The sequence below is a fragment of the Sminthopsis crassicaudata genome, chromosome 1 (assembly GCF_048593235.1).
Source record: "Sminthopsis crassicaudata isolate SCR6 chromosome 1, ASM4859323v1, whole genome shotgun sequence".
Taxonomy (NCBI): Eukaryota; Metazoa; Chordata; class Mammalia; order Dasyuromorphia; family Dasyuridae; genus Sminthopsis; species Sminthopsis crassicaudata.
The window spans coordinates 736,208,792-736,234,056 of record NC_133617.1 but is presented as its reverse complement, the minus strand read 5'-3'; the positions used below and the strand labels follow the sequence as shown (position 1 = coordinate 736,234,056).

At 35.5% G+C, this 25,265-nt stretch overlaps 1 protein-coding gene across 11 annotated transcripts in view; it reads right to left on the bottom strand.

The window, feature by feature from the left end:
* FHIT (fragile histidine triad diadenosine triphosphatase) overlaps window positions 1–25,265 on the bottom strand; it is a 1,538,293-nt gene that overhangs the window by 17,804 nt on the left and 1,495,224 nt on the right. For all 11 annotated transcript variants that reach the window (XM_074284234.1, XM_074284231.1, XM_074284238.1 and 8 more), the window contains one exon: window positions 21,875–21,981. In XM_074284234.1, coding sequence (XP_074140335.1) covers window positions 21,880–21,981 — 102 coding nt within the window. In that variant the 3' untranslated portion in view covers window positions 21,875–21,879. The remainder of the gene's footprint in view (window positions 1–21,874; window positions 21,982–25,265) is intronic.

The following is a 25,265-nucleotide window of genomic DNA, read 5'->3' as shown; positions in this document are numbered from 1 at the left end:
AAAGTTATTTGAATGAGGAAGATGCTCTCACTGGGGGACTGAGAAAGGCTTCTTACAGAAGGTGGACTTTTCATCCCAGGAGAGAAAGAGCAATAATGGTGGGTCCTATAAGTAGGGAGAGGTGGATGTTTTACATTAAGATATGAGAGACAACTCTTCTGTAATTGCACATGTTCAACATATATTGGATCACTTGCCAACTGGGAGAGAGGATGGGGAAGGAAGGGGAAAAGTTAGAACCAAGGGTTTTGCAGGAGTGAACATTGAAAATTATCCATATATATATATATATATATATATATATATATATATATATATATATATATATATATATATATATATATATATACATACACACACACACACACACACATATATATATATATATATATATATATATATATATATATATATATAGAGAGAGAGAGAGAGAGAGAGAGAGAGAGAGAGAGAGAATAAAAAGCCTTAATTAAAAAAGAGACAACTCTTCATCTGTGTACTGAACCTGTAATTTCGTTGGTATAGGGAACTCCAGGTATCTAGAGACTCTCAGAAGGGATACCTGCTGTCTTCCTGCTCCAGAACCCATCTCTGGGTTTTCCAACATGGCTTTCTTCTTTCTTCCCCCATTTGCCAGTCACTGATTGTCCATTCTCTACCAAGGTTGCCTTACAATCCTTATTCCTATCCCCTTTTCCTTCTAGGAAGAAAATGGGCAAAGATCACAGGATCGTGAGTACACATGGGAGATGGTGAGGGAGGGAGCAATTATAACTAACCATGGAGGATGCAAAAGCAGCAAGGAGGAGGTGGAGAGGGCCATGACAGAGACATATTTTATCTTGAGCCAACTCAGCCAAATGTTCCAGGAAACTAAATCAATTGGCTGTACTTTACCGTGTGTCTGCTATCTCCATGACTACTTTTCCATATGAAACATAAATAACTTTGTTCTTTCAAGTGGACTGTTCTATTTTAAATGTCATTATAACAGGAAGGAAATGGGATAAGATTCACATTGAGGCTGTCAACCAGAGAAAGACTGGTTTTGTCTCTCCTCCTGTCATTGGCTTTCCCATATTACTGGTTGACATGCACTGTGACATAGTGAACAGAGGGTCACTCTTAAGAGTCAGGAAGACTCTCATTAGAGTCATATTCTGTATTTGATGAATATTGTGCAGCTATGGCCAAGGCACTTGCCCTCCCCTTCCGGCTTCCTATGAGCTGTAATTGTATTTCTGGCATTTCAGTCCATGTCCAACTCTCTGTAACACCATTTGGGGTTTTCTTAGCAAAGATACTGGAGGGATTTGCCATTTCCTTCTCCAATTCATTTTTTACAGATGAGGAAACTGAGACAACTGGCCCAGAGTCCCATAGCTGGTCCAAGTCTGAGCTGATTCTCTTGACTTTAGATCTGGCACTTTATCTATTTGCCTCATCTGGTTTTCCCAAATGGTTTGTATAAGTAGAAGAGAATTCCCCACTCAAAGTCTCTACACTTTAAAATTGTGGGTCTGGACCTCCTTCAGAAAAATGCCGGACCCATTATATAATAAGGTTCTTCATGATGGTTTTTCTGAACATGATACTCTTTAATATTTGGTTAATGGGGCAATGATTACTTTGTGTGATAAAGTACATGCTTTGGAAACACCATGACTACCCTTTCCCCATGCTCTCTGGGGTCTCAATGTCAAAGGTTGTGGATCATTCAACATGGACAATGATGTGCCATAACTTTCTTACACCTGAGGGAAAACTCAGCTGGAAATTATCAATGGAATGTTTTATAATTATATATTTTTATAGTTATATGTAATACAAATAATAAAATTTAATTTAAAAATAAAATAAGTGAATGAATAAAAATAAATAAGAAAAAGAAAAAAGAAAATAATTAAAAGATGGGAAAGTATAATCAATTTGTTGTTCAATTTCTTAATGATCAAGTTAACAATGTCAAGTGCTAAAGATAAAAAAGAGAGGGACTAAATCAGCTAGGTTCTTTTGACCTTGAAATCTCAGTGTTAACCTAAAAAGGTCAAAGAAAGAAAAATATCTCATGTGCACCAAAATATTCAAAGCCACACTTTTTGTAATAACTAGAGACAGAATAAGATATATATCCATGAGCTGAAGAATAGCTAAAGAAATTGTGGTAAATAAATATGAAGGAATACTATTGTGTAATAATAAACAATGAATGTGAGGAATAAAATGAAACATGGGAAGAGTTATATGACTTGATTTAAAGTGAAGTAAGCAGAATTGAAAAAACAACATAGCTGGTAACAACAATAATATTAATGGGGGGGAAAAAAGAAAAAATCACAACTAAATAAGGTGCAATTATCATAACTAAATGTGTCCCTGAAAAAGAGATGAGAAAATGCTTTCCTCTTCCTTCGTAGAAGAGAATAGGGAGGCTCTTGGTATAAAATGTGGCATATATAATCAGACTTGGATGATTATCTTGAACTGTAATTGTTATCTTTCTTTTTTATTCTTTCTTACAAGGGATGGCAGACATCCCTTAGGGCAGCGATACATTCAGAAATAATGTGATATTAAAAAATACAAGTATAAAAATAAAAAAATGGATTAAGTTGGTTTAATCTTTGTATCAGAGGCAGTAGTAGCACAATGGGTAGAGTTCTGGACCTCGAGTCAAGACCTGAGTTCAAATTCGGCCTCAGACAGTTATTAACTATGTGACCCTGAACACTTAGAATCTATTTGCCTCAGTTTCCTCAACTGCAAAATTGTAGTAATAATACCAACTATCTCATAAAATTGTGAGGATATAATATTTATAAAAGTGCTTAGCACAGTGCCTGGCACACAGTAGGAACTATATAAATGTCTATTTCCTCTCTCCTTTTTACCTTTGTCTGTTCAGCCTCTGAAAGAGACCGAAATAAATCATAGTAAAAACATGTGCAAAACCATCTTTTTAAGAGAAAAATGCCGCAATATACAAGGAATGCTTTACTTTGTACATGTAGCATTTGGTGCAGGATACATATATGTCTGAAAACATCATTTTACAGGTGGAAAGGGAGTGTCCTACCTGAGTGAAGTCATCAATAGAGGGAACTCCCAGTGTGGAAGGAACTTCTCTCTACCAATAAAGGTCAGCCACTCTTTTTAGAGAGTTGCTATAGGTTCTCAAAGTTTAAATTAGTTGCCCAGCATTATACACACAATCAGAACATATGTCAAAAGTGGGACCTGAACCTAGGTCTCTCTCTCTCCCCCTTCTTTCTCTCTATCTCCCTCCCAAATACAGAAGCAGCAAAAAGTCATTCATTCAAACACTTAACATCATTACGTGCCTCCTAAGTGATGGGCCCTGTGCTAGACATGCTAGAGTCACAAAGATTAAATATAATATACAAATTAAAATTTAACAGGTTGACATAAAGAATAGCATCAAGTCTTATAAAGTCATAAGATCAAAGATAGAGAGCCACAGAGAGCCTCCGAATTCTTCCATTCTCTTCCACTTTACAGATGAAAAAACTGGGGCATTTAGCAATGAAATGAATAACCCATATTCCCATTGGTCTTAAGTGGGGTGGGGATCTGAAACCTCCTCTGCTAGTCCTGAAACAACCCAGTAAGTAAGGGGGCCAAAAACCATTTCTCCCATGAACTTGTGGCAGTCTCAGATATAGATATGACATTAGGGAAAAAATAGTCTCTCATGAGGACTATGTGCAGGGCTGCTGCTATCTCTGCCCCTCTTACTCTACCTAATCATGATTTTTTTGGGCAGCTCCCTTTCTAGGAATAATATGGTTTCTGCTCCCCTCATCCTTTCTCTTTTGGGGTACTCTGGTCTCACTATATCTATTATTCTGATAGCCTCTAGGGCTGCTACTGAGTCATCCTGGCTGCTACCAACTTCAGGGCTTCAAGACCAAGAGCAGGGTCAATCTGCCAGGGTGTAGAAACTGGAAAACTCTTAACTCCTTAAAGAAAGGCTGGCAACTCCCTAATAGTCTTTAGCCAGTCCACAGTCATATAATAAAAGATTTTCCCCAAGGGGGAAGGGAAGAAAGAGGGAGAATAAGCTTTTATTAAGCGTCTACTATTACCTCATTTGATCCTCACAACAACCCTACAAAGTAGGTATTATTATTATTATTATCTTTATTTTACAGTTGAGGAAACTGAAGCAGACCAAGGTTAAGTAGTTTATAAAAAGTATCTGAGGAAGAATTTAAACTCAGAACTTCCTGATTTTAGTTCCAGCATTCTATTCACCAAGTCCTTTCCTCTTAACTATATTATGTTCATGATAGAGATTGCTATTTCCTGACCTAGATAAGTACCTGACAGAAGCTTATCAATCCTCTGACTTATCATATAAATGAATTTGAGCCAAAAAAGAAGGAAAGACAAGGAAAAGTCATTCCACTCAAGCCTTGTCTCCTACACATGCTCTCTCTCCCCACTATATCAGATTTATGCAAATATATATATATATATATATTTAAGAAAATATATTCACACACATTTGTATCTCTCTGTGTATGTGTATCTGTGTGTTTTCAGCAGCAAAACTCTGAAACTTTGTTTTTATATTTGGACCATTATAAAACCTCATTGTTTTCCTATAGGAAAACAAATAATTAAACAGAAATATCAGAGCAGAGTGCTTCTCAGAGCAGGAGGAACAGAAACACTTTACAGCCAATCACTAAGCTTATATGTCCTTGGAGGGGCCCAAAGAGACACCTGTGATCACCTGGAATGATACCTTGCTCTTCTTGGCTGTGTAGACAAAGGAGCCTGTGAACACACTAGAGATGGTAAAAAAAATTGGCTGACTGCCCACGTGACAAATTCTTCTTTCAGGGCTGCTGAAGGAGAATTCAGTTCATGTGTGGTACCTTATAACAAGTGTATTCTGCTCCCTCAAGTGCTCTTAGTGTACCTAAGAAGCTTTTTATTATGTATTGGGGCATTTTATTTTCTTGAAAGAAAAACATCTTCGGTCATAATGGAAGCCAATGAGAAAATAATGTTAATGTCTAACACGGGATAACCCTTTTTAATCTTTAAAGCACTTTCTTTTGCATCTCTTATCTCACCTTATCACATCCCTTGGAAGTAGATGAGGCAGGTATTTCATTCCCACTATACAGAAAAGAAAATAGAGGCTCAGAGATTTTTAACATCAATAACTCATCAATGGTCCCAAACTCAACACTATCCGGACAAACTTATCAGGTACCTGGTATTTGCAGGACACTCTCCTAGGCAACAGACACTCAAAGACAAAATCTCTGTCCTCAAGGAGTTTGTATTCTCTCAGGGAAAGCAATAAAACAGATCGGTAAGCACAAACTACGGGGAGAATTTTAGTAAAATGGAGATGATAGTAAGGCAATTCTAATTTATTCAAAGTAATGGGGAGGGGACACAGGTGTAGGTAATACAAAAATCATTCATATTAGACTTTGGAATATGTTTATGGTCCTTTCACTGGGTTATAGGTCTGTTTAATGTTCTATGAAGTAATTTCCAAGAAAATTGCTGGGAAGCAAATATCTCATTTTACCCTGGGGCCCGATTTTAAAATACTAAAATGTTTACCACATTAGTTCTTTCTTTTAAAAGGCATATTCTAGCAACTGGTACTTTATGCACAAGAGCAGATGGTAGCTACAGTGGAAACTTCTTTATCTATAATTTGGACGTGGTGTTATAATTCCATTGATTCTACATTGTTTTTATATGGGATTGATAATAGAAAAAGACATGGCTGCCCTGGCTTTTGAAAATTATTCTCAGGCTTTCCATTCTCTCAGGTTGACTTAGTTTCCCAGAGTTCTCTCACAGAGATAGGACAAAGTATGTCTCTTCAATCCCCTCACACTTCTCTATTCTTTTCCACTTAGCCCCTATTGTTGAGATTGTGTTCTTAAAGAAAATGCTTCCCCAAATTTTGACAATGATCTGAGTCAAAGACTTTGAGAGGTTTACCAGTATGGTCCAACAAACCAGGACCATGTTCTCTTGCCCTCCCTAAAACAGCAACAGGAAAACATTTCAATCCCTCACATTGGGACTGACACCTCATTTTTATAGCTACAAAACAGTATTTCAATGAGGCTCCGTAGATTTTCTTTTTTCTCCCTCTTCCAAGCATTATGGCCTGCCCAGTCTAAGAAACACCAATAGTAGTAATGCTGCCCCCTTTACTTTTATCTACTGACTGAAGGCAGCCCTACCATCTCTCAGATCGACTGACCACAACTGCTACTATCTCACAATACAGCAAGTGTTAAGCCAAAACAAGGACTATTTTAAGTTATATTTTAATTAAAATATTTTATTTTTACATTGCCTATATTTCTTTTTGTATCACTTACTCCCCCCCCCCGAGATTAATAAGAAAAAAATTTAAGGGGAAAAAAAGAAAATAAAAATGAATTAACAAAACCAATCAATAATCGGTGATTACTGTTAACAAGAAAGGGCAATTAGGGCATGCAATAGACAGAGTGCTGGGTCTTGGAGTCAAGGAAGACTCATTTTCCTGAGCTCCAATCTGACTTCTAACACTTATCAGCTGTGTGACTCTGCACAAGTCATTTAACCCTGTTTTTCTCAGTTTCCTCATTTATAAATTGAGTTGGAGAAGAAAGTGGCAATCCCTCCCAGAAAACTCCTTGCCAAGAAAACTCCAAATAAGATCAAGAAGAGTCAAACATGACTAAAAATGATCTAAACAACAACTGTTAACAAAAACACCCCACTTTCTAACCATACCCCCCAAAAAATAAATAAATAAAAAATAATCAACCACTAACGTGAATAGTCTCATTCATCACAGAATTAAATGAAGTTGTCAGCTATAGATAAATAACTGAGGTGGTAGAATCATTTCTATTATCCACTGAACTCCAACCATTTGAGATTAAACAAATTTATTTCATTTTTTTACTTTATTTCAATATTACTTTGATTTATTTCATTTACACCAACTGATGAAATTTAAATAACCTACTGAAGTAAGAATCTAAGAATTTGCAATAAAACTCATAGAAATGGGAAATCCATTTATAAAGAAAAGGTCTCAGAGGTCAAGGGATGCAGCTTGCCTCTAACATTCCTTGTGACTTTGGGCAAGTCACAACACTGAAAAAACTGTTTAATCTCATGAAATCTAAATTTCTTCATTTGTGAAATAGAGATAATGATAGCATGTATCTCGTAGGGTTATTGTGATAAAAATAGATAACATATGTCTAATGCCTTGAAAACCTTAAAGCACTTTATATAAATGTTTGTTGTTGAAAAGGAAGTAGGAGGACCATGAAGCTAGGACAAAAGGTAGCCATGAGAGTACCCCATGCTGATTGAAAGAAGAACCTACTCCTATGTCCCAGCAAGCTCATGCCATCTTATTTTTATTATTTATTATTTTCAATCATGTGAAACTCTTTGTGACCTCATCTGAGGTTTTCTAGGCAAAAATTTAAGAGTGATTTGCTACTTCCTTTTCCAACTCATTTTATAGATAAGGAAGGTTGAGTGACTTGTCCAGGGTAATACAACTAATAAGTGTGTGTAGCCAGATTTGAAATCAAATCTTCCTGACTCTAGACCCAGTGTTCTATCCACTGTGCTACCTAGCTGAACAGAACTTTCCTTATTCATCCTATGTCATCTTAGGCTACATTTTCTTACTCACTGGCCATAGTCTGAATAGTCTCTCTTCCTCTACTCCACCCAAACTCCTGACAATAAATAGCTTCCCTTTTTTTGGGTCCCAGATTTACCTTTGTCTTTAACCATCATCAACCTTCCCTGGAGTTCCCTATGTTTTGGCCCCATACAAAACTGATTACCTTCTTTTGAAACTGCACCCTGAAGTAGATCCTAGAAATTGAGTCTTTGTGGAGATTCAGACTTTGATGCAAAAAGAAAATTTATCTGTACCATATATTGGGGATCGGGATTAAATTATTTGAACCATTGTAAACAGTAATCAAATCAGCACTACTATTCCATGGAAGATCATGTCAAACAATCATTCAATGACTTCATTCATTATTTCTATGATTTCCTGTTATCTCTTCTATAAGAATGCAGGCTCTTGAGGACAAGAACTGTGTCTGCTTTTATGTTTATATCCCTAGTGCTTGGTACATAGTAAATGTTTTTTTTAATATTTTAAAATATCATCTATTTATCTACTCATTCATTTGTTATTCTATGAGTTTCCCTTAATCACATATTGATTTTATTTTATTAATTATCATCAGATTAAATACTAATAATGCTTATTTTTGAATTGATTTCTTTTGTATATACTTTATTAGGCTATTAGCTCCTACAGGGTAAAAACAACAAATTATTCCTCTTTGTATCTGCTTTTAAAGAAACCCAGTGCTATGGACATAATCCATGATGAATAAAATTAATTAAATTGAAAAAAAAAAGCTTATCCATACAGTTATCACAGAACACAATTTTGTGGTAATCAAGGTCAAGATATCTGAGAATTTTAACTTCACTGCTGATATAAACTTTATGTTTTTCTGAAGTAAAAAATAAAATACCACTATACTCTTATAGACCACTTCAGTGGCCATTAATGAGAGTGCTTGTCTTTTCATAGTATGTTGATAACTCCATCATATTTGGCATAGCAGAAAAAAACATCTTCAAGCAGGTAGCTTAATTCTATAATGAAAACCCTCACATTTGAAAACATTGATTGGAACCAGGTTCCGAAATAACTATAACATGGATTGTACCTGTGATTTTTTTTGGCCAGATGGAATTCTCTTTACCAAAGCAGGAACACATCTTTTTTGAAACTAACAGAGAGAGTTTCTTGGAGCACTGAAGGATCTGCCCATGGTCCCATAGGAAGTCTTGTAAGTAGTGGGACTTGAACTCAACCATGTCACCTGAGGTCAGTATTCTAACCACTCTACCAAACACCACTTCTTTACACCATACGTGCCTTACTCTGATCAATACTATGCCATATGGTACTATTATACAATATATGTTAAAATTATAATATCACAGAACATGACGATGTTTTATAAAATAATATATAAGATGATATAATAATAATAATGATAAAACTTGTTGGATTAAATATCTCTTTGGATCTGAATTACCTCCCACATAGTAGGTATTTAAAATATGTTTATTAAATTGTATCGATTCAGTTGAGCTGAAGAAAGGAATAGACAGCATTTGTTTACTTGATATGTCATAATCAGAGGGCTAAGTGTTTTGAATGGCTCCTTTTGGAAGCAAAGTTGATTTCTGAGATCATAATTTCCTTCCAAGCTCCCTGGCACTGATCAAAAGATGGGCTAAATAACCTAATCCATCTTTTCCCCCTGCCATTTCTAACTTATATGATTATGATATAAGAATGGTCCAGTTGCAGAAAATATAGTTATTTTTCAAAAATGCCAGTGTCATCACATAATTTTGCCTTGCCAGTTCCTCTGTAACGACTAATAATACCATTTTGGGCTGACTCAGTTGCTTTGGAATTGCCCAGCTCTATTATGAGTAAATGAGAGGCGACCAATTATATGTAAAAACTGTGCGCACAGAGGAAGGTGTGATGAATTACAAACAAGTGTTGCTGACACAGGAGGTGTGGAAATCTGCCCAGCTCCCACCTTCTACCTAAGTTAGGGATATGTCTATCATATTTACCAACCAACATTTTCCTCCAAACTGAGCTGTGGGTAGGAAGGAACAGTGGAAGAAGTATGTTTGAAAACTAGTTCTAGTAGAGAAATCTTCCTTCAAAGATTGAATATATCTTTTCTATTTTAAAAAGTACAAAAAATTGAATGTACAGGAACCCAAGAGGAATATGGATAAGATGATCCCAAAGGTCCTTTCTGATACCAAGGCCTATGATCCTAAGTATTCATAAAGAAAAGAGAATATTTTACTGAACTTGAGATGTGAATTATTATATTCCAGGAAAATGCAAAGGTAGAATAAGGAATCAGAATCCCAAGCCATGAATTGCCAAATAGAGAAATAAAATAAGGATTTCATTTTCATCATCACATTTTCAGCATATAGGGAACAAATTCATATATATTCATGCTGTCTCCTCCTATAGAAAGTAAAGTCCTTGGGGACAGGAACTCTCTCACTTTTGCCTTCTCCCCAGAATCTAGTACGTAACATACCTGGTACATAGTAAGTCTTCAATTGAAAAGCATTATATATAAGCCTCCCCCAACAACACACATATATATAAGTGAAGATAGATAGATAGACAGACAGACAGACAGACAGTTGGCAGGTTGACTTGTGTATGTATATATAAAAGGACTTACTTCAGGTCACACTGAAAATTGCTCATCAAGAAGGAACTTGAACCCAGATTTCATGGCTCTCATTATTGGACTTCCTTCCTCCCTCCCTCCCTCCCTTCCTTCTTTCCTCCCTCCCTCCCTCCTTCCTTCCTTCCTTCCTTCCTTCCTTCCTTCCTTCCTTCCTTCCTTCCTTCCTTCCTTCCTTTCTTTCTTTCCTTCTTTCTTTCTTTCTTTCTTTCTTTCTTTCTTTCTTTCTTTCTTTCTTTCTTTCTTTCTTTCTTTCTTTCTTTCTTTCTTTCTTTCTTTCTTTCTTTCTTTCTTTCTTTCTTTCTTTCTCTTTCTTTCTTTCTTTTCTTCTTCCTTCCTTCCTTCCTTCCTTCCTTCCTTCCTTCCTTCCTTTCTTTGTTTCTTTCTTTCTTTTTTCTTTCCTTCCTTCCTTCCTCCCTCCCTCCCTTCCTCCTTCCTTCCTTCCTTCCTTCTTCCCTTCTTCCCTTTCTCTCTCTGTTTCTCTGTCTCTCTGTGTTTTTATCTGTCTCTCCCTTCCTTCCTTCTTCCACCTTTATGTATGTGTATTGTTAGGATTACAAGGTGATAATTCAGGTTGTCTGGGCAATTCTCTAGCTCAGAATTCACACCTTTAGTTCCCACCTTTAGGGGGAGTTTGCACCTTTGGACTTCTGGGGGAGAGTTACATGTTTAAAGGAGTTTGCACCTTTAAGAGGAGCAAGTTCATTGGCTGTAGGAGTTCTCAAAAGCCCCTCTTAGCCACTGATTTCCATTTTGACTTTAGGTAAATCTCTTTTCTTGTTGTGCTAACCATTTGTAGCATTTGGTAATTTTTATAAGGATTTCAGATACAGATACTGTAAATAATGCCCTGAACATCACATGGTTTTGTCTCACCAGTTTCTCTATAAATAATAAAAATTTAAAAAAATACAGACTTTGCCCACTAGAAGCAGATGAATATTGCTAAGGATTATCTTCACCCACCCCAAGCAAACTACCAAATTTCATCTGATTCTGCAGAAAATCCTGAAGTGCTAAGGATTCAGACTGTACAAATCACTTACTCAAACTATCTCATTTTATAGGTGACAAAACTGAGGGATAAAGAGGGGAAAGAGTTTGCCCAATCAGACAAGTTGTAAAGGAAGAATCAAAATTGAAACCTAGATTCCCTGCCTTCTAATAATGTCCCACTATGATGCAGATGTGAACTGGAAAAGGTTAAAACCATCTGGAATCACCTTTGAAATACAGAATGGATTTTTTTAAAGGGGAAAATTAAAAGGGACAGAAAAAATACCAAGTAGACAATGTTGAAACTCACCTTTCAAATATAGAAAGAAAACAACATACACACAAACATACATCCTGCATGTAGCTCTTGCACTATCTCCTCTATTAAATCTTTTTTAATCTCCCCGAGAGCATATTTCCCCCCATCCCCAAATTACTGTAAATGCTTACTTAACATCACTTAATATCATTCAGACTCAATTATCTCATCTTGAAGATGCCTTCCAGACTTAAATCTATAATCTCGTTAATATGTTCATTTATTACAGTGGTAAAAGAATTCTTCACATTATTAAAGACAAGTCAGAGGGAGCTGTCCAGGAACTGATATTGCCACAAGGATTCAAGTGGAGAGATACCTATGCATTTCCTAGCTCTACACAAGGCCCCCTCTACAAAAGGGGGACTTTCATTTCCTTTCTTGAGATGGTTCTATAGCTACTTTTTAAAAATGTTTTTTTAGAAATTCTAAAAGTTGAGTGTTTTTGGAAATGTCTTTTGACTCGTTTGTGTTTAGTAGCCAACCCTCCCCTCCTTGTGCCATTTTATGCCCAATCTTTGCCTTGCCAGTACTTGCCATTGAATCTGGTTTGTTCTCAGAAGAATACATTTGTCTTTGTGTCTCTCAATGGAGTATTACAAAAAATCCAGAAAGCAGATTGAGGGTTGGTATTACTGATCATATTTATGGAGTCTTATACGAAGTTGATAGGTCTGCGACTTCACCTGGATTTAGAAGTAAATATCTATCCTTTCATCAAATGTTTATTATGTGTCTGCTATGTATAATACACTAGGTGCTTGGGGGACAAATAAGTATAACAAGTAGAAATAGATGTCTTTCAGTCACAGCTTCTAGGAAAAAACATATTTGCCTGTAATATAGGAGAGGGCAGGACTTGAGGAAAAATAATGAGCATGTGTGAACAAGGCTGGGCATCTGGTCAACTTTTAACTGGAGAGTGACAATACCAAATCTCCCTTTTTGAATAAAATTCAAACTTCAGTGAAGCTACAATAACATTTTGGCAACAGCCTGTATAAAACTGCTTTTAGAACTCCCATTGTTTTGGAGAGCAGAGAATCAAAGAAAAAACCACATATTTGTATATTCTCTGAACCTTAGAGAGCATTATGGGTATGTATGGATACTGTTACCACAAAGAAGGAGCCAGGTCAGTGGAGCCAAGGAAAAGGAAAGGCAGCTGACGCCAATTGCCCTGAAGTCTATAACACAGCTTCTCTCTTATACTGGAACTTCCTGAAGTCAAGGAATTAAAGATTGGAGGAGCTGAGCCTCCCTGGTGGCTCTTGAATGATGGTCAATCACACACTGCCTTTGCATAATTTATTATTCCTGGAGGAAAGTGGGCAAAAGACTTCATCACTGCAGAGCAGGGTGATGTTTGGAGTATGCTTGGTGGTCCTGGATAGCTTTTCCTATATGTATTCCTAAGGAAATCTTGCACACTGCTTGATGTCTTTAGTTAAGAAAGAACCAATGGGATTTGACAATAATGAATTTGTGTCACAAGTTCATCAAAACTTTTGTCTTTGACAGGAATTTCTGAACCCTTATACTTTCCTTAATGAATGACAGTGGTCAGGGAATCCTGATGATTAAAGATTGTAGAACCCTTACAGCTAAGACACAATAATATTGCAAACTGTCCAAATTGTCATATGGAGAAAAGGAATATATCTTTATTGTCAAACTCTATTGTCTATGATATAAAATATATAAGTGTTTAATCAATTAACTTAAAATAAAGCTTGGTATCTACTCACTAGCACTGGTGATAGATTTTTTTCTTTTTTAAAATAGTATTTTATTTTTCCAAATATATGCAAACTTAATTTTCAACAAAACCTTGTGTTTCAAAATTTTTCTCTTCCCCCAAGACAGCAGACAATCCTATATAGGTTATACATGCAATTCTTCTAAACATATTTTCATATTCATTATGCTGCATAAGAAAAATCTGATCAAAAGGGAAAAAAAACACAAAAAGAAGAAAAACAAGCAAACCAACAACAAAAGTTGGAAAAAATATGCTTTGAGATGGATTTTTTTTCCCAAACCAAAGATTGGTCATGAAAATCATGACACTGCAAGCTATGAAGGGGATGGATAGTCTTCTTGTTGTTGTTGTTGTTGTTATTTTTTGCTTCTCTGTGTAGGTGTGTGTGCTATAATATATTGGGCTGAGACCTCTACTGTCTGTTCCATGATAATAGCAAACATTACATTTCTCTTGGATTTTAGCATCTCTGATATAAAATCAGCTACAAAATACCAATCAGAAACACAGATTAGAAGAAAAAAGAAGAAAAATTATTTTACTCTTCCATAAAATGTTATGTTCATATGTACTTAATACGTCTAAATAGAAAGGAGAAAACCAATTTCACATCATAATTTATTGAAATACAATAAAATTACTTGACTACTGAAATCATGATTTCTGATGGGTGGTGCAGTGTGATTTATTTTAAATTCTAATGCTGATGGAGGGAAATAGTTAGAAATCATAATTGTGAATGGTATTAGCTCAACCAACAAAGTAGAAGCAGATTATAGAATGGATTAGAAACCAGACTTCAACTAAATGTTTACAAGAGACATATTTGAAACAGAAAAATATACACAGAGTTAAAATAAAGGGCTGGAGCAGAATCTAATATGTTTCAGCTGAAGGAAAAAAAGCAGGAATAACAACTGTGATATCAGATAAAGTAAAAGCAAAAAATTGTTATTATTGGTGAGTCATTTTAGTAGTGTCCAACTCTTTGTGACTCCATTTGAGGTTTACTTGCCAAAAATACTGAACTGAATTGCCATTTCCTTTTCCAACTCATTTTAAAGATGAGGAAATTGAGACAAAGGACTTGCCCAGGGTCATATAGTAAGTGTCTAAAGAGATAATCAGGGAAACTACAAGATACTATAGATAATGGAGTAACATATTTTCGCTGATAAAGGTCTCATTTTTCAAACATATAGGGAAGTAAGTCAAGTTTATAGAAATAAGAGTCATTCCCTAATTGGTAAATGTTCAAAAGACATGAAAAGGCAATTTTTGGAAGAACTCAAAGCTAGTTATAGTCATGTGAAAAAATCACTTTTGATTAGAGAAATGCATACTAAAACATCTCTGAGTTGTACAGTCTCCTACATTTCAGAAATGACAAATGATGGATGAGATAAGGAAAAATCGGTACACCAACAACTTGGTAAAGTTATGAACTGATTCAACCACTCTGGAGAATAATTTGGAACTATATTCAAAAGACTATAAAATCCCATACCTACAAATAGCACTACTAGATCTGTTACCCCAAAGAGAGGAAAGGGAAAAGTAAAAGTACCTATATGTACGAAAATATAAAGAGAAACTCCTTTGTTTTCTTGGTGGTGATGAGAGCCAGAAATTGAAGGAATGCTCATTAATTGAGAAATGGATGAACAAGTTGTGACGTATGATTGTGATGGAGTATTACTGTTTCATAAGAAATGATGAAGAGTGTGGTTCAGGAAGGGAGAGAAAAACATGGCAAGACATGTGAAGTAATGCAAAATTAATGGGAAGAACCTGGAAATCATTATATATGATAAAAAGAACAATATTGTAATTATGATCAACTATGAAAGAATTACTACTCTGATCAATAGTACAGTAATCTGAGAGAATTCCAAAGGACTCATGATGAAAAAACAAATGCTTTCCACCCATAAGGATAGAATTGAAGAGCTCTGAATACAAATTGAAACATAATTGTCTTTCCCTCTTCCTTCCTTCCTTCCTTCCTTCCTTCCTTCCTTCCTTCCTTCCTTCCTTCCTTCCTTCCTTCCTTCCCTTCTTTCTTCCTTACTTCCTTTGTCTCTCCCTGACTCCCTCCCTCCCTTCCTTTTTACCTTTCTTTTTTTGTTAGGGGGGGTATGATTAATATGGAAATATATGTTGCATGATTTCATATATATATATATACATATATATATGTATATATATATACATATATATATATATGTATATATATATATATAATTGATATCACTTTTCTTGCCTTCTCCATGAGTGAGAGAGGAATGGGAGGGAGGGAGAGAATTTGTATTTCAAAATTAAAAAGAAAAGAATATTGACAATAATTAAATTATATTTTTAAAAAGAAAGAAAGAAAAATGCTAGGGAGGAGATTCTGGAAGATGTTGGAATAGGTTGGTAAATTTTAAGCTCTCCAGATTTCTCACACAAATAAAATAAATTTGCATTTTAGGGTGAGCCTAAACTGGTGAAAATTCAATTAATACTTGGGGCAGGAGCCAACTCACTTCCAGTTGATCAATGATGGACAGAGGTAGCTACACCCAGAGAAGAAACACTGGGAAGTGAATGTAAATTGTTAGCACTAATATCTGTCTGCCCAGGTTACATGTACCTTCGGAATCTAAATTATGCAACAAGAAAATGGTATTTACACACATGTATTGTATCTAGGTTATATTGTAACACATGTAAAATGTATGGGATTGCCTGTCATCGGGGGGGGGGGGAGGGAGTAGAAGGAGGGGGGGATAATTTGGAAAAATGAATACAAGGGATAATATTATAAATATATATATATATATAATAAAAAAATACTTGGGGCAGAGCAAGGGTCCTTCAGTACAATCTGAGAAGTTCTGAAGAAAGTCCCTGAACTGGGGATTAATCCCTGTAAAGTGCAGATGTCTTTAAATGCAAGAAACTTCAAGTGGGGAGTCCTGAGGCAAGTTGGGTGAGGCTGATACCTCAGCAGGTACCACAGAAATTTTCACTCCCCTGACTGCTTGAGGAGCAGGAGTCTGAATCCAGGAAGACTGAGAGAACTTAGACTAATTAGGAACATCAAACCCAGCTGTGCTACAGAGATGAGGCCGCTAGGGCTAGTAGGAACAAGCATCCTTGAGTGCAGAGGCAGTGGGGCAGGGATGCTGCTGACAGTGGGCACTTGTAGGAGTGGGGAGCTGTTGGTTTGGGGTGCCGGATCAGAGGGAAGAGCTGAAGTAAAGCTAAAGAGACCATCACCACCACCCCACAATGAGATGTGCTTTCATTCATACCTCTTATTTTTAAAGCATGAACTGGCAAAGAAAAATCCCACCATAGAAATCTACTATGGGAATAGGAAAGACTAGAGTTCAACTTCAGAGGAGAGTATTGAAATAAAATAAAAAGCTTCAAAACCAAGGAATGACATGAAATGACTCCCTATCCAGGGAGAATTTATAGAAGAACTTGAAAAAGAATTTACAAATAAAATGATAGACACTGAGGAAAAACTAAAAACTAAAAACTAAAAATGAAAACTATCCAAGAAAAACAAGAAGATTCATAAAGGAGGGGAAAGGATTCACATGTGCAAAAATATTTGTAGCACCTATTTTTCTGGTAACAAAGATTTGGAAAATGAGTAGACGTCTATCATTTAGAGAATGACTGAATAATGTGGCATATGAAAATAATGGAATATTATTATTGTTCTATAAAGATGATGAACATGCTGATTCGAGAAAAGCCTGGAAAATTTTACATGAACTGATGTTAAGTGAAACAAGCAGAACCAGGAGTACATTGTAAATAATAACAGCAAGAATGTGTGATGACCAGCTATGAAAGATTTGGTTCTTCTCAGTGGTTCAGTGATCCAAAGCAACTGCAATAGACTTTGGACAGAAAATGCCATCTGAATCCAGAAAAAGAACTGTGGAGATTGAATGTAAATGAACACATATGATGTTCACTTCTTTTTTCTTTTCTTTTTTTCTCTCTCATGGTTTTTTTTCCCCTTTTGCTCTGATTTTTCTCTCCACTATGATTCATAAATCAATGTGTATTAAAAATAAAAAAGAAGATATTCTAAGATTAAACAAAACTAATTCCACCTCAGAAAAATGTTGGCAGTAAATATGGTAAAACAAAATAAATGTATAAACAAATAAAAGAAATCAGTAGATAAGAAAAAAAAAGAAAAACAAGATTATGAAAAGTCAACCAATTAGAAAAGGATATACAGAGTCTCAAAGATGAAAATAATTATTTGAAAACTAAAATTAAGCAAAGGAAAGCCAATGAAGCTATGAGAGACCAAATTACAAAACAAATTACAAAGAATGAAAAAAATAGAACAGAATGTGAAACATAAGAAAAATGACAGATTTGGAGAACAGGTCAAGAAAATATAAGAATAATTGGACTGCTTGAGAGTTGTGACCAAAAAAGGAACCTTGCCACAATAATGCAAGAAATAATCCAAGAAAATTGTCCTAGAATGATAGATCATGAGGGGAAAGTAGAAATAGAAAAAAAATCTACTAATCACTACCTCAACCAAATCCTTAGTGGAAAACACATAAGAATATTATTGTCAAACTTTGAAACCCCCAGATCAAAGAGAAAATTTTGCAAGAAATAAGAAAAAACATTAAAATATGCTGTAACTACAATTAGAATTGTACAGGACTTATCAGCAGCGATAATAAAAGATTGCAGGTCCTGGAATCATATCAACTGACAATCAAAAGAACTAGACCTGTAATGAAAAATTTCATATCTAGCAAAATTATCTGTAATATTGAATGAGGAAAAATGGACATTCAATGAATTTGCAGATTTTTAGAACTTTCTATAAACCAAACTTGAACTTAATAGAAAATTTAACATATAAGAGCCAATATCAAAGATTAATTTCTAGGAATTCAATATGGACAAATTGTTTATGACTTTTTTAATACAGGAAATATATACCATATGTTTAAGTTTGACATCAACAATAGAGTCGCTCAAAAGAAAGATTGGGGCAGACAGAGTAAAAATAGTAGTCATGTTATATAATTGAGGTCTGAGGAGGAATAGACACAAAGGTATTAGAGGGAGGAGGAGGGGTCATAATTCTGAAAGCCTACTCACATCAGGAATGGGTTAAATAGCCAACAACTATATATGTGTTATGAATGATACAGCATCCTCCAAAATCTATAAAGAAATAAGAAGAGAAGGATAGGTGGAAGGGGAAGCAAAGGGTGAAGGAAGTAGATAAGGGAGAGATCCATGGGTGAGAAAAGGTTAAATAATAGCTAAGCAAGTTAGGAGCAGAATTAAAGCAAAGAGTCAACAAGGATAGGAAAGATTGTGTGTGTATTTGAGGTGTGTGTGTATGTGTGTATGCATATGTATATATTATATATATATATATATGTAAATATATCCTTCCTGGCTTGGAGAGACTTGCATGAACTGATGCTGAGTGAAATGAATAGAACCAGAAGATCGCTGTACACTTCAATGTTGTATGAAGATGTATTCTGATGGAAGTGGAAATCTTCAACATAAAGAAGATCCAACTCACTTCCAGTTAATCAATGATGGACAGAAACAACTACATCCAGAGAAGGAACACTGGGAAGTGAATGTAAACTGTTAGCACTACTGTCTATCTCCCCAGGTTACTTATACCTTCGGAATCCAATACTTAATGTGCAACAAGAAAATTGGATTTACACACATATATTGTACCTAGGTTATACTGTAACACATGTAAAATGTATTGGATTGCCTGTCATCTAGAGGAGGTAGTAGAGGGAGGGGGGATAATCTGGAAAAATGAATACAAGGGATAATGCTATAAAAAAAATTACTCATTTATATATACTGTCAAAAAATGTATAATTATAAAGTTAATTTAAAAAAGTAAATATATCCTTTCTTAACTTTAGCCTGCTGGGGGGTGGGAATGAAAGGAGGAGAAAGAATAAAATTAAAAGTACACAACAAAGAACAAAAGAATAATTTACAAGGAAATAAAAAAAGATGGACATTCGTATATATAATTTCTTCTACTAATATATAAAAACATATACTTTCTTGAACTAGTAATTTGTTGTTAAATATTTTGAATCATCCCTGATGTTCTGCTAGATACATGATAATGTTCTCTTTTGTTTTATTTTATTTTATATTCCTTTTGTTTTTCTTTTTTTTATTTAGTATTTTAAAATAAAATAAATTTTTAAAAAAGAAAAAAATAAGAAAACTTATTATTCAGTTGCATAACACAAAATTAATCCCAAAGTGGTTATTAGAGATGTGACAAGAGCACTGGAGTGCAGGGTCATTTTAAATAGATCTATCAGTGGCACCCAAATTCTCCTAGTATTCAGTTAGAAACTTTCCATTCTTTGTTCACTTTCTTTCTTTCATCTCTCTCTCCATAACTGATCTTTTAGTGCATCCATTTATATCTTTTAACTCATCCCTTTCTAGTGCTTCTGCCTTACTCTGGATCTTTGTCAATTCATGTTTGGATGAGTGTAAAAGATAACTCCTGTAGCTTGCCTTTCCTATCAAAGACATAAGCAATAAATTTAAAGAGTTGTAAAAATAATGAAAATTATAATAACAAAGTAGGAACAGACCATCAGAAAAGGAACTCCCATTTGAGGAAATTCCTTCTACCACTGAAGGTCAGCAAGGAGGTCAGCAACTTTTCTGTCATTTGTGATCTTAGAAAATTGTCCAGCGTACCCTACTGGTTGGAATGTAGGCCATGCAACTATATGAGATATCTTTGAAAGAGGAAACATTCTTTTTTTTTTTTTTTTTTTTTTTCAGTGAGATCTCATTTTAGGAAAGTATCCCACGAGGGGAGATGGCCCAGTAGGTCAGTAACTTTCAAGTTCTCCAGGTTTTCCCCATAAATAGAATAAATTTGTGCCTCAAGGTGAACATAGACTGCTGAAAAATCAAGAAGATTTGGACCAAAGCAAGGGTACAATCCAAAAAGATTTGAAGAAATACAGCAGGCTGGGGATTAACCCCTATGAAATGCAAACAATCTGGGCTAACTCCACAAAAACAGCCCATGGGACCCCTAGAATTAGCTGGGTTTGGCGGGAGCCTCAGAAGGAAACACAAAAACTTTCACCTCCTAGACAGTGTGAGGAATTGGGGTCTGAGTCCAGGAAGACAGAGAGAATCTCAACTGATTGGAATCCCATGTCTAGTTGTACTGAAGAGACTCAGCTCTGGGACAAAACCAGCACAAAGGGAGTGCAGAAGCAGGAGGGTAGGAGCTCTTGGTTTGGGGTTCCAGATCAGAGAGGAGAGCTGAAGTTGGAGTACTAAACCCTACCCCATGATTAGAGGGGCTTACACTAATATTTCTTATTTTAAAAAAATAAATGGGCAAAGAAGAAAGAACCCAAACACAAAAACTTACTGTGGGAATAGGAAGACCAGGGTTCATCTTCAAAGGAGGACACTAAAATAAATAAATAAATCTATATATATACATATATATATATATATTCTTCTATTCCAAAAAGTAATATTAAATGGCTCTCTGGGAGAATTTATAGAAGAACTCAAAAAAGAATTTAAAAATCAAATGAGAGACATTGAGGAAAAACTAAAAATAAATAAATAAATAAATGAAAACCATCCAAGAAAAGCAAGATTATAAAATGTGTGTGTGTGTGTCTCTGTCTGTCTGTATCTGTGTCTGTGTCTCTTTCTCTCTCATTCTCTCTCTCTCTCTCTCTCTCTCTCTCTCTCTCTCTCTCTCTCTCTGTATCTCGCTCTCTCTCTCTATCTCTCTGTCTCTCTGTCTCTCTGTCTGTCTCTGTCTCTCTATCTCTCTGTCTCTCTGTCTCTCTGTCTGTCTCTGTCTCTCTGTCTCTCTCTCTCTCTCTCTCTCTCTCTCTCTCTCTCTCTCTCTCTCTCTCTCTCTCCCTCTCTCTCTCTCTCTCTCTCTCTCTCTCTCCCTCTCTGTCTCTGTCTCTGTCTCTGTCTCTCTCTCCTTGTCTCTCTTTTTCCAATTCTTCCTCACTTACCTGCAATTATCTATGAATTATAAATACATAGATAATGGGGAACATGTCTACTATAATAGAAGTAGCTTTTGTAATCTCTCTATATATCTATATATTATCTTTCTATATCTGTACATAGATATTATTTCTATCTCATCTTCTAGAAACAGATCTTTATTTCTCTCTTACTACATTCAGGTTCCATATAAATCAAATTTCTATGGGAAAACCTCATTTAAATACTGTGAAGTATATCCCTAGCACCCTCAGAAGAAACCAGGTTGGCTCTAGATATTAATATCTCATCAAGATGTTGAGGATATGAACATTCACTACACAGAACTGATCTCTACCACCAATTCGTATCTGTATTTATTGTGGGATACCTTACCTTCTTTACTGAAAATATGCCCGGAGCTCAGCTGCTTCTGCTGCCATTTCATCTTCTGACCTCCACATAGCTGGAGAATCTTCTCCTACTTTATCATGCTTCTGAAGCTTTTGGAGAAAAAATAAGATGATACCACTTAATAGGATGTCATATTCCAGTAAATTCTCTTTTATTAAAGGAGAATTCTACCCACAGATTGTCACTGATCATTTCTATCCATTTTACTCACCTGGTTTGAATAGTCTTTTTTATACTCAGAATTTAGAGGAATTATTAAAAACTGTATTAAATGAGTTGTGTGTGTGTGTATGTGTACAATTAACAGTCAAAGGAAAGAAACAATATAGATCCTACATGATAACATAATGAGTTAGAGGTTAGGTACATGATTTCATTAAGGAATTTGATTCATTTATTCCTAATGAATGCAAAGGAGTGAATAATACAATAGGGGACAATAAATATAGGTATGTAAAAAGAGCATCTCTCTTTCCACTTACACCCCCACCACAAGAAGCGGCTTCCAGAAGATAAACAGTAAAAATTAATTAACAATGAAATCAAATGGCTGACAAACTAACATGTCTTCATCAACTGAACTGACTTTAAATATTCTTCAACTGTGAAGGTCCGGGGTAGCTCCTCTGAAGGGCTCAGAATAAGTCCTTTTCAGGATAAGCAAAAGTCCTTGCCCCATGTTGGGCGCCAATATGTAATGTTCTGTTGTCTCCAGAGACTGCCGGTTGCTCTCTGGGAGGAGATCTGCTGTCTCAACTGCCGCCAACTCTGATCTAGAGTAGAGACTCTTTTTCCTCCAGAGAGTCTCCCTCTTTTATCCTCCCAGAGAATGAGCATGGAATAACTCAGGGGCTTCTGGGAAAAAATACTTCAACCAATGATCTTGCTCCTCTTAAACATTAAGCTCCTCCCCAGAAGTTCAAAGGGGTAAAACTCCCTTTAAAGGCCAGAACTAGAAAACTGTTAAGTTAAGTACTGACTTAGCACTTAGTAAGAACCTAATATTTCATTATCTCATTAGCACTTAGTAAGAACCTAACATTCAACCATGATATTATACCATTATCTATTAAAAAGAGTTTGCAATGTTTATCAGAGATGTAATATGTATATTTTCATCTTGTATTTGCTTCCTTTGAATTGTCCCTTCCCTTCCTCCCTTCTTCCCTCCCTCCCTTTCTTCCTTTGTTCTTTCCTTCCTTCGTTCCTTCCTTCCTTCCCTCCTTCCTTCCCTCCTTCCTTTTTTCCTTCCTTCCCTCCTTGTGTCTTTCCTTTCATATTTAACATTTCCTGGAATTTTCTCAACTTTGATTTTTAAAAACTAGTCTCTCCTTGCCTTTGCTACACATGCTTTTCATTACCTCTAATTTTATTAAGTACTTTGATTCTGTTATTCCTAATGAATGCAAAGGAGTGAATAATAAAATGGGGAAGAATAAATATAAGTCCATAAAGAAAGCATCTCTCTTTCCACTTCCATATTCACCACAAGAAGAGGCTTCGAGGTGATAAACAGTAAAGAATAATTAACAATGAATATAAATGAATGACAAATAAATGTCTTCATCAACTGAAATGACTTTAAATATTCTTCAATTATTGATATTATACCACTATGTATTTAAAAGAGTTTGCATAATCTTCAGTGAAATATTAATGTTTAAATAGAATGTTTATATATAAATAGCATATAAACTGGGTGCTCCCAAAGTCTTAGTAAATATAATCTCTTAAAGCATAAAACCATTAAAGTTATCATGTAAAAGAGAGATTTGACAAGTTTAGGTTGGCCTGAAAGGAGACAGTTAGTGCATTGGGATGAGTTTCAAAGAGAAACCTTTTAGGCCCCAAACAGTGCTAATCCCAGAGGGAAATGCATTGCCTCTAATTTTAATGGTTCCCTTTCATGAGAGATTTTTAATCAAAATTTTGACAACTACTGCTCAGGGATGAAGAAAAGATGAAGTAGAAAATTTAAGCAATATAAAAACAAAATATATCCACAAATATCTATTTATAACTCAAGGACATGAAAATTAGCCATGATACCATTATACCAAGAAGCTGTCATTTCCCTCTCCGACAAGTTTTCCTGTTACATATACCAGTTAGAGTATTCTTTTTTATCAATACTTTTAACTACTGAATCCCTTTCCAATTCCAAGGTCCCATGATTTTTAGCTCCCTAAAGTTTTTCCAGGTCAAACATTACTCTATGACAACCATTGGAATAAATCTACTTCCCAAAACAAAGTTCTCCTGGAGAGATGGAGGAATTTCTAATTTATTGAAATGGAAGGGACTTAATCCAATCCTCTTCATTTCACTGAGATCTGGAGATGTCAAATGATTGTCCAAGATGAGACCTGCCCTTGAGGAGCTTATAATATTTTCCACTAAATAAGGGAATTTAATTTAATATATTTAACTAGAATAATTCTAGGTTTAACCCAGCCCAACACTAAGGCTATGGAAGCCAATGGGCATTTTCCTCCTGGTACTTAGAAAGAAACCTCAATACAAAAGGGAAAGCCATTTGAGGAGAGTTGACACATGGTCTGATTTTCAGTAAAGTGGCATTTCGACTCTGGTGTTTTCCAGAGTAAATGAGGATTATTAGCATATAAGCAAACTGCAAATATGTTTATGAGAGAGATCTATCTTCTACTCAGAAGTTAGCTTGCAGCAAGTCAGTTTTGCATTTTGCTACAAGGATTTAATTCTCTTTAGTAGATGGAAATGACATCAGGAAGTAATTTCCTTCCTTGCACAAGGCAGATATGATGCCATTGCCCAGGGCCAGGCAAACTAGATTGCTGTTCTTCTAGTCAGAGACTAATTTCATTCTGATACTTGCTCCAGGTCAGCTGTAAATCCATCTTCTAACAATTCAATAGAATGATGAGGAACACTTCCAACATCCAGAATATATGGCCTCCCCACTTCTGGTACTCCTGTCAAAAGAGACCGAAGCCCAGAAATCAAACATTAAGTGGCTTCGTGGTGATACAGATTCCACCAGATGAGTCCAAATAATTTAGAGCCTTGGAATGTCAGTATTTTCCTGGATATTAGGGTAACCGTCTGTTATTTTCATATGCCTCGCAGATGGTCATATGCCAAAGCTTACGAAGGGTTTACAAGAGAAATTGAGAAAATAAAAAAATGGGTGTTAGCAAAGCTGATACATAGATTGATTTTAATGGGATAGAGGAAAAAGAGAAGGACCTGAGTTCCTATTTCACCTCTGTGAAGTTATTGCTTGGGTGATTTTATATAAATCATTTGGCCTCTTTTTATTGCCTCAGTTTCTTCATCTGTAAGATGAGGAAGGTGGAATAAATGGCTTTTGAGAGCTCTTTTAAGCTCTATA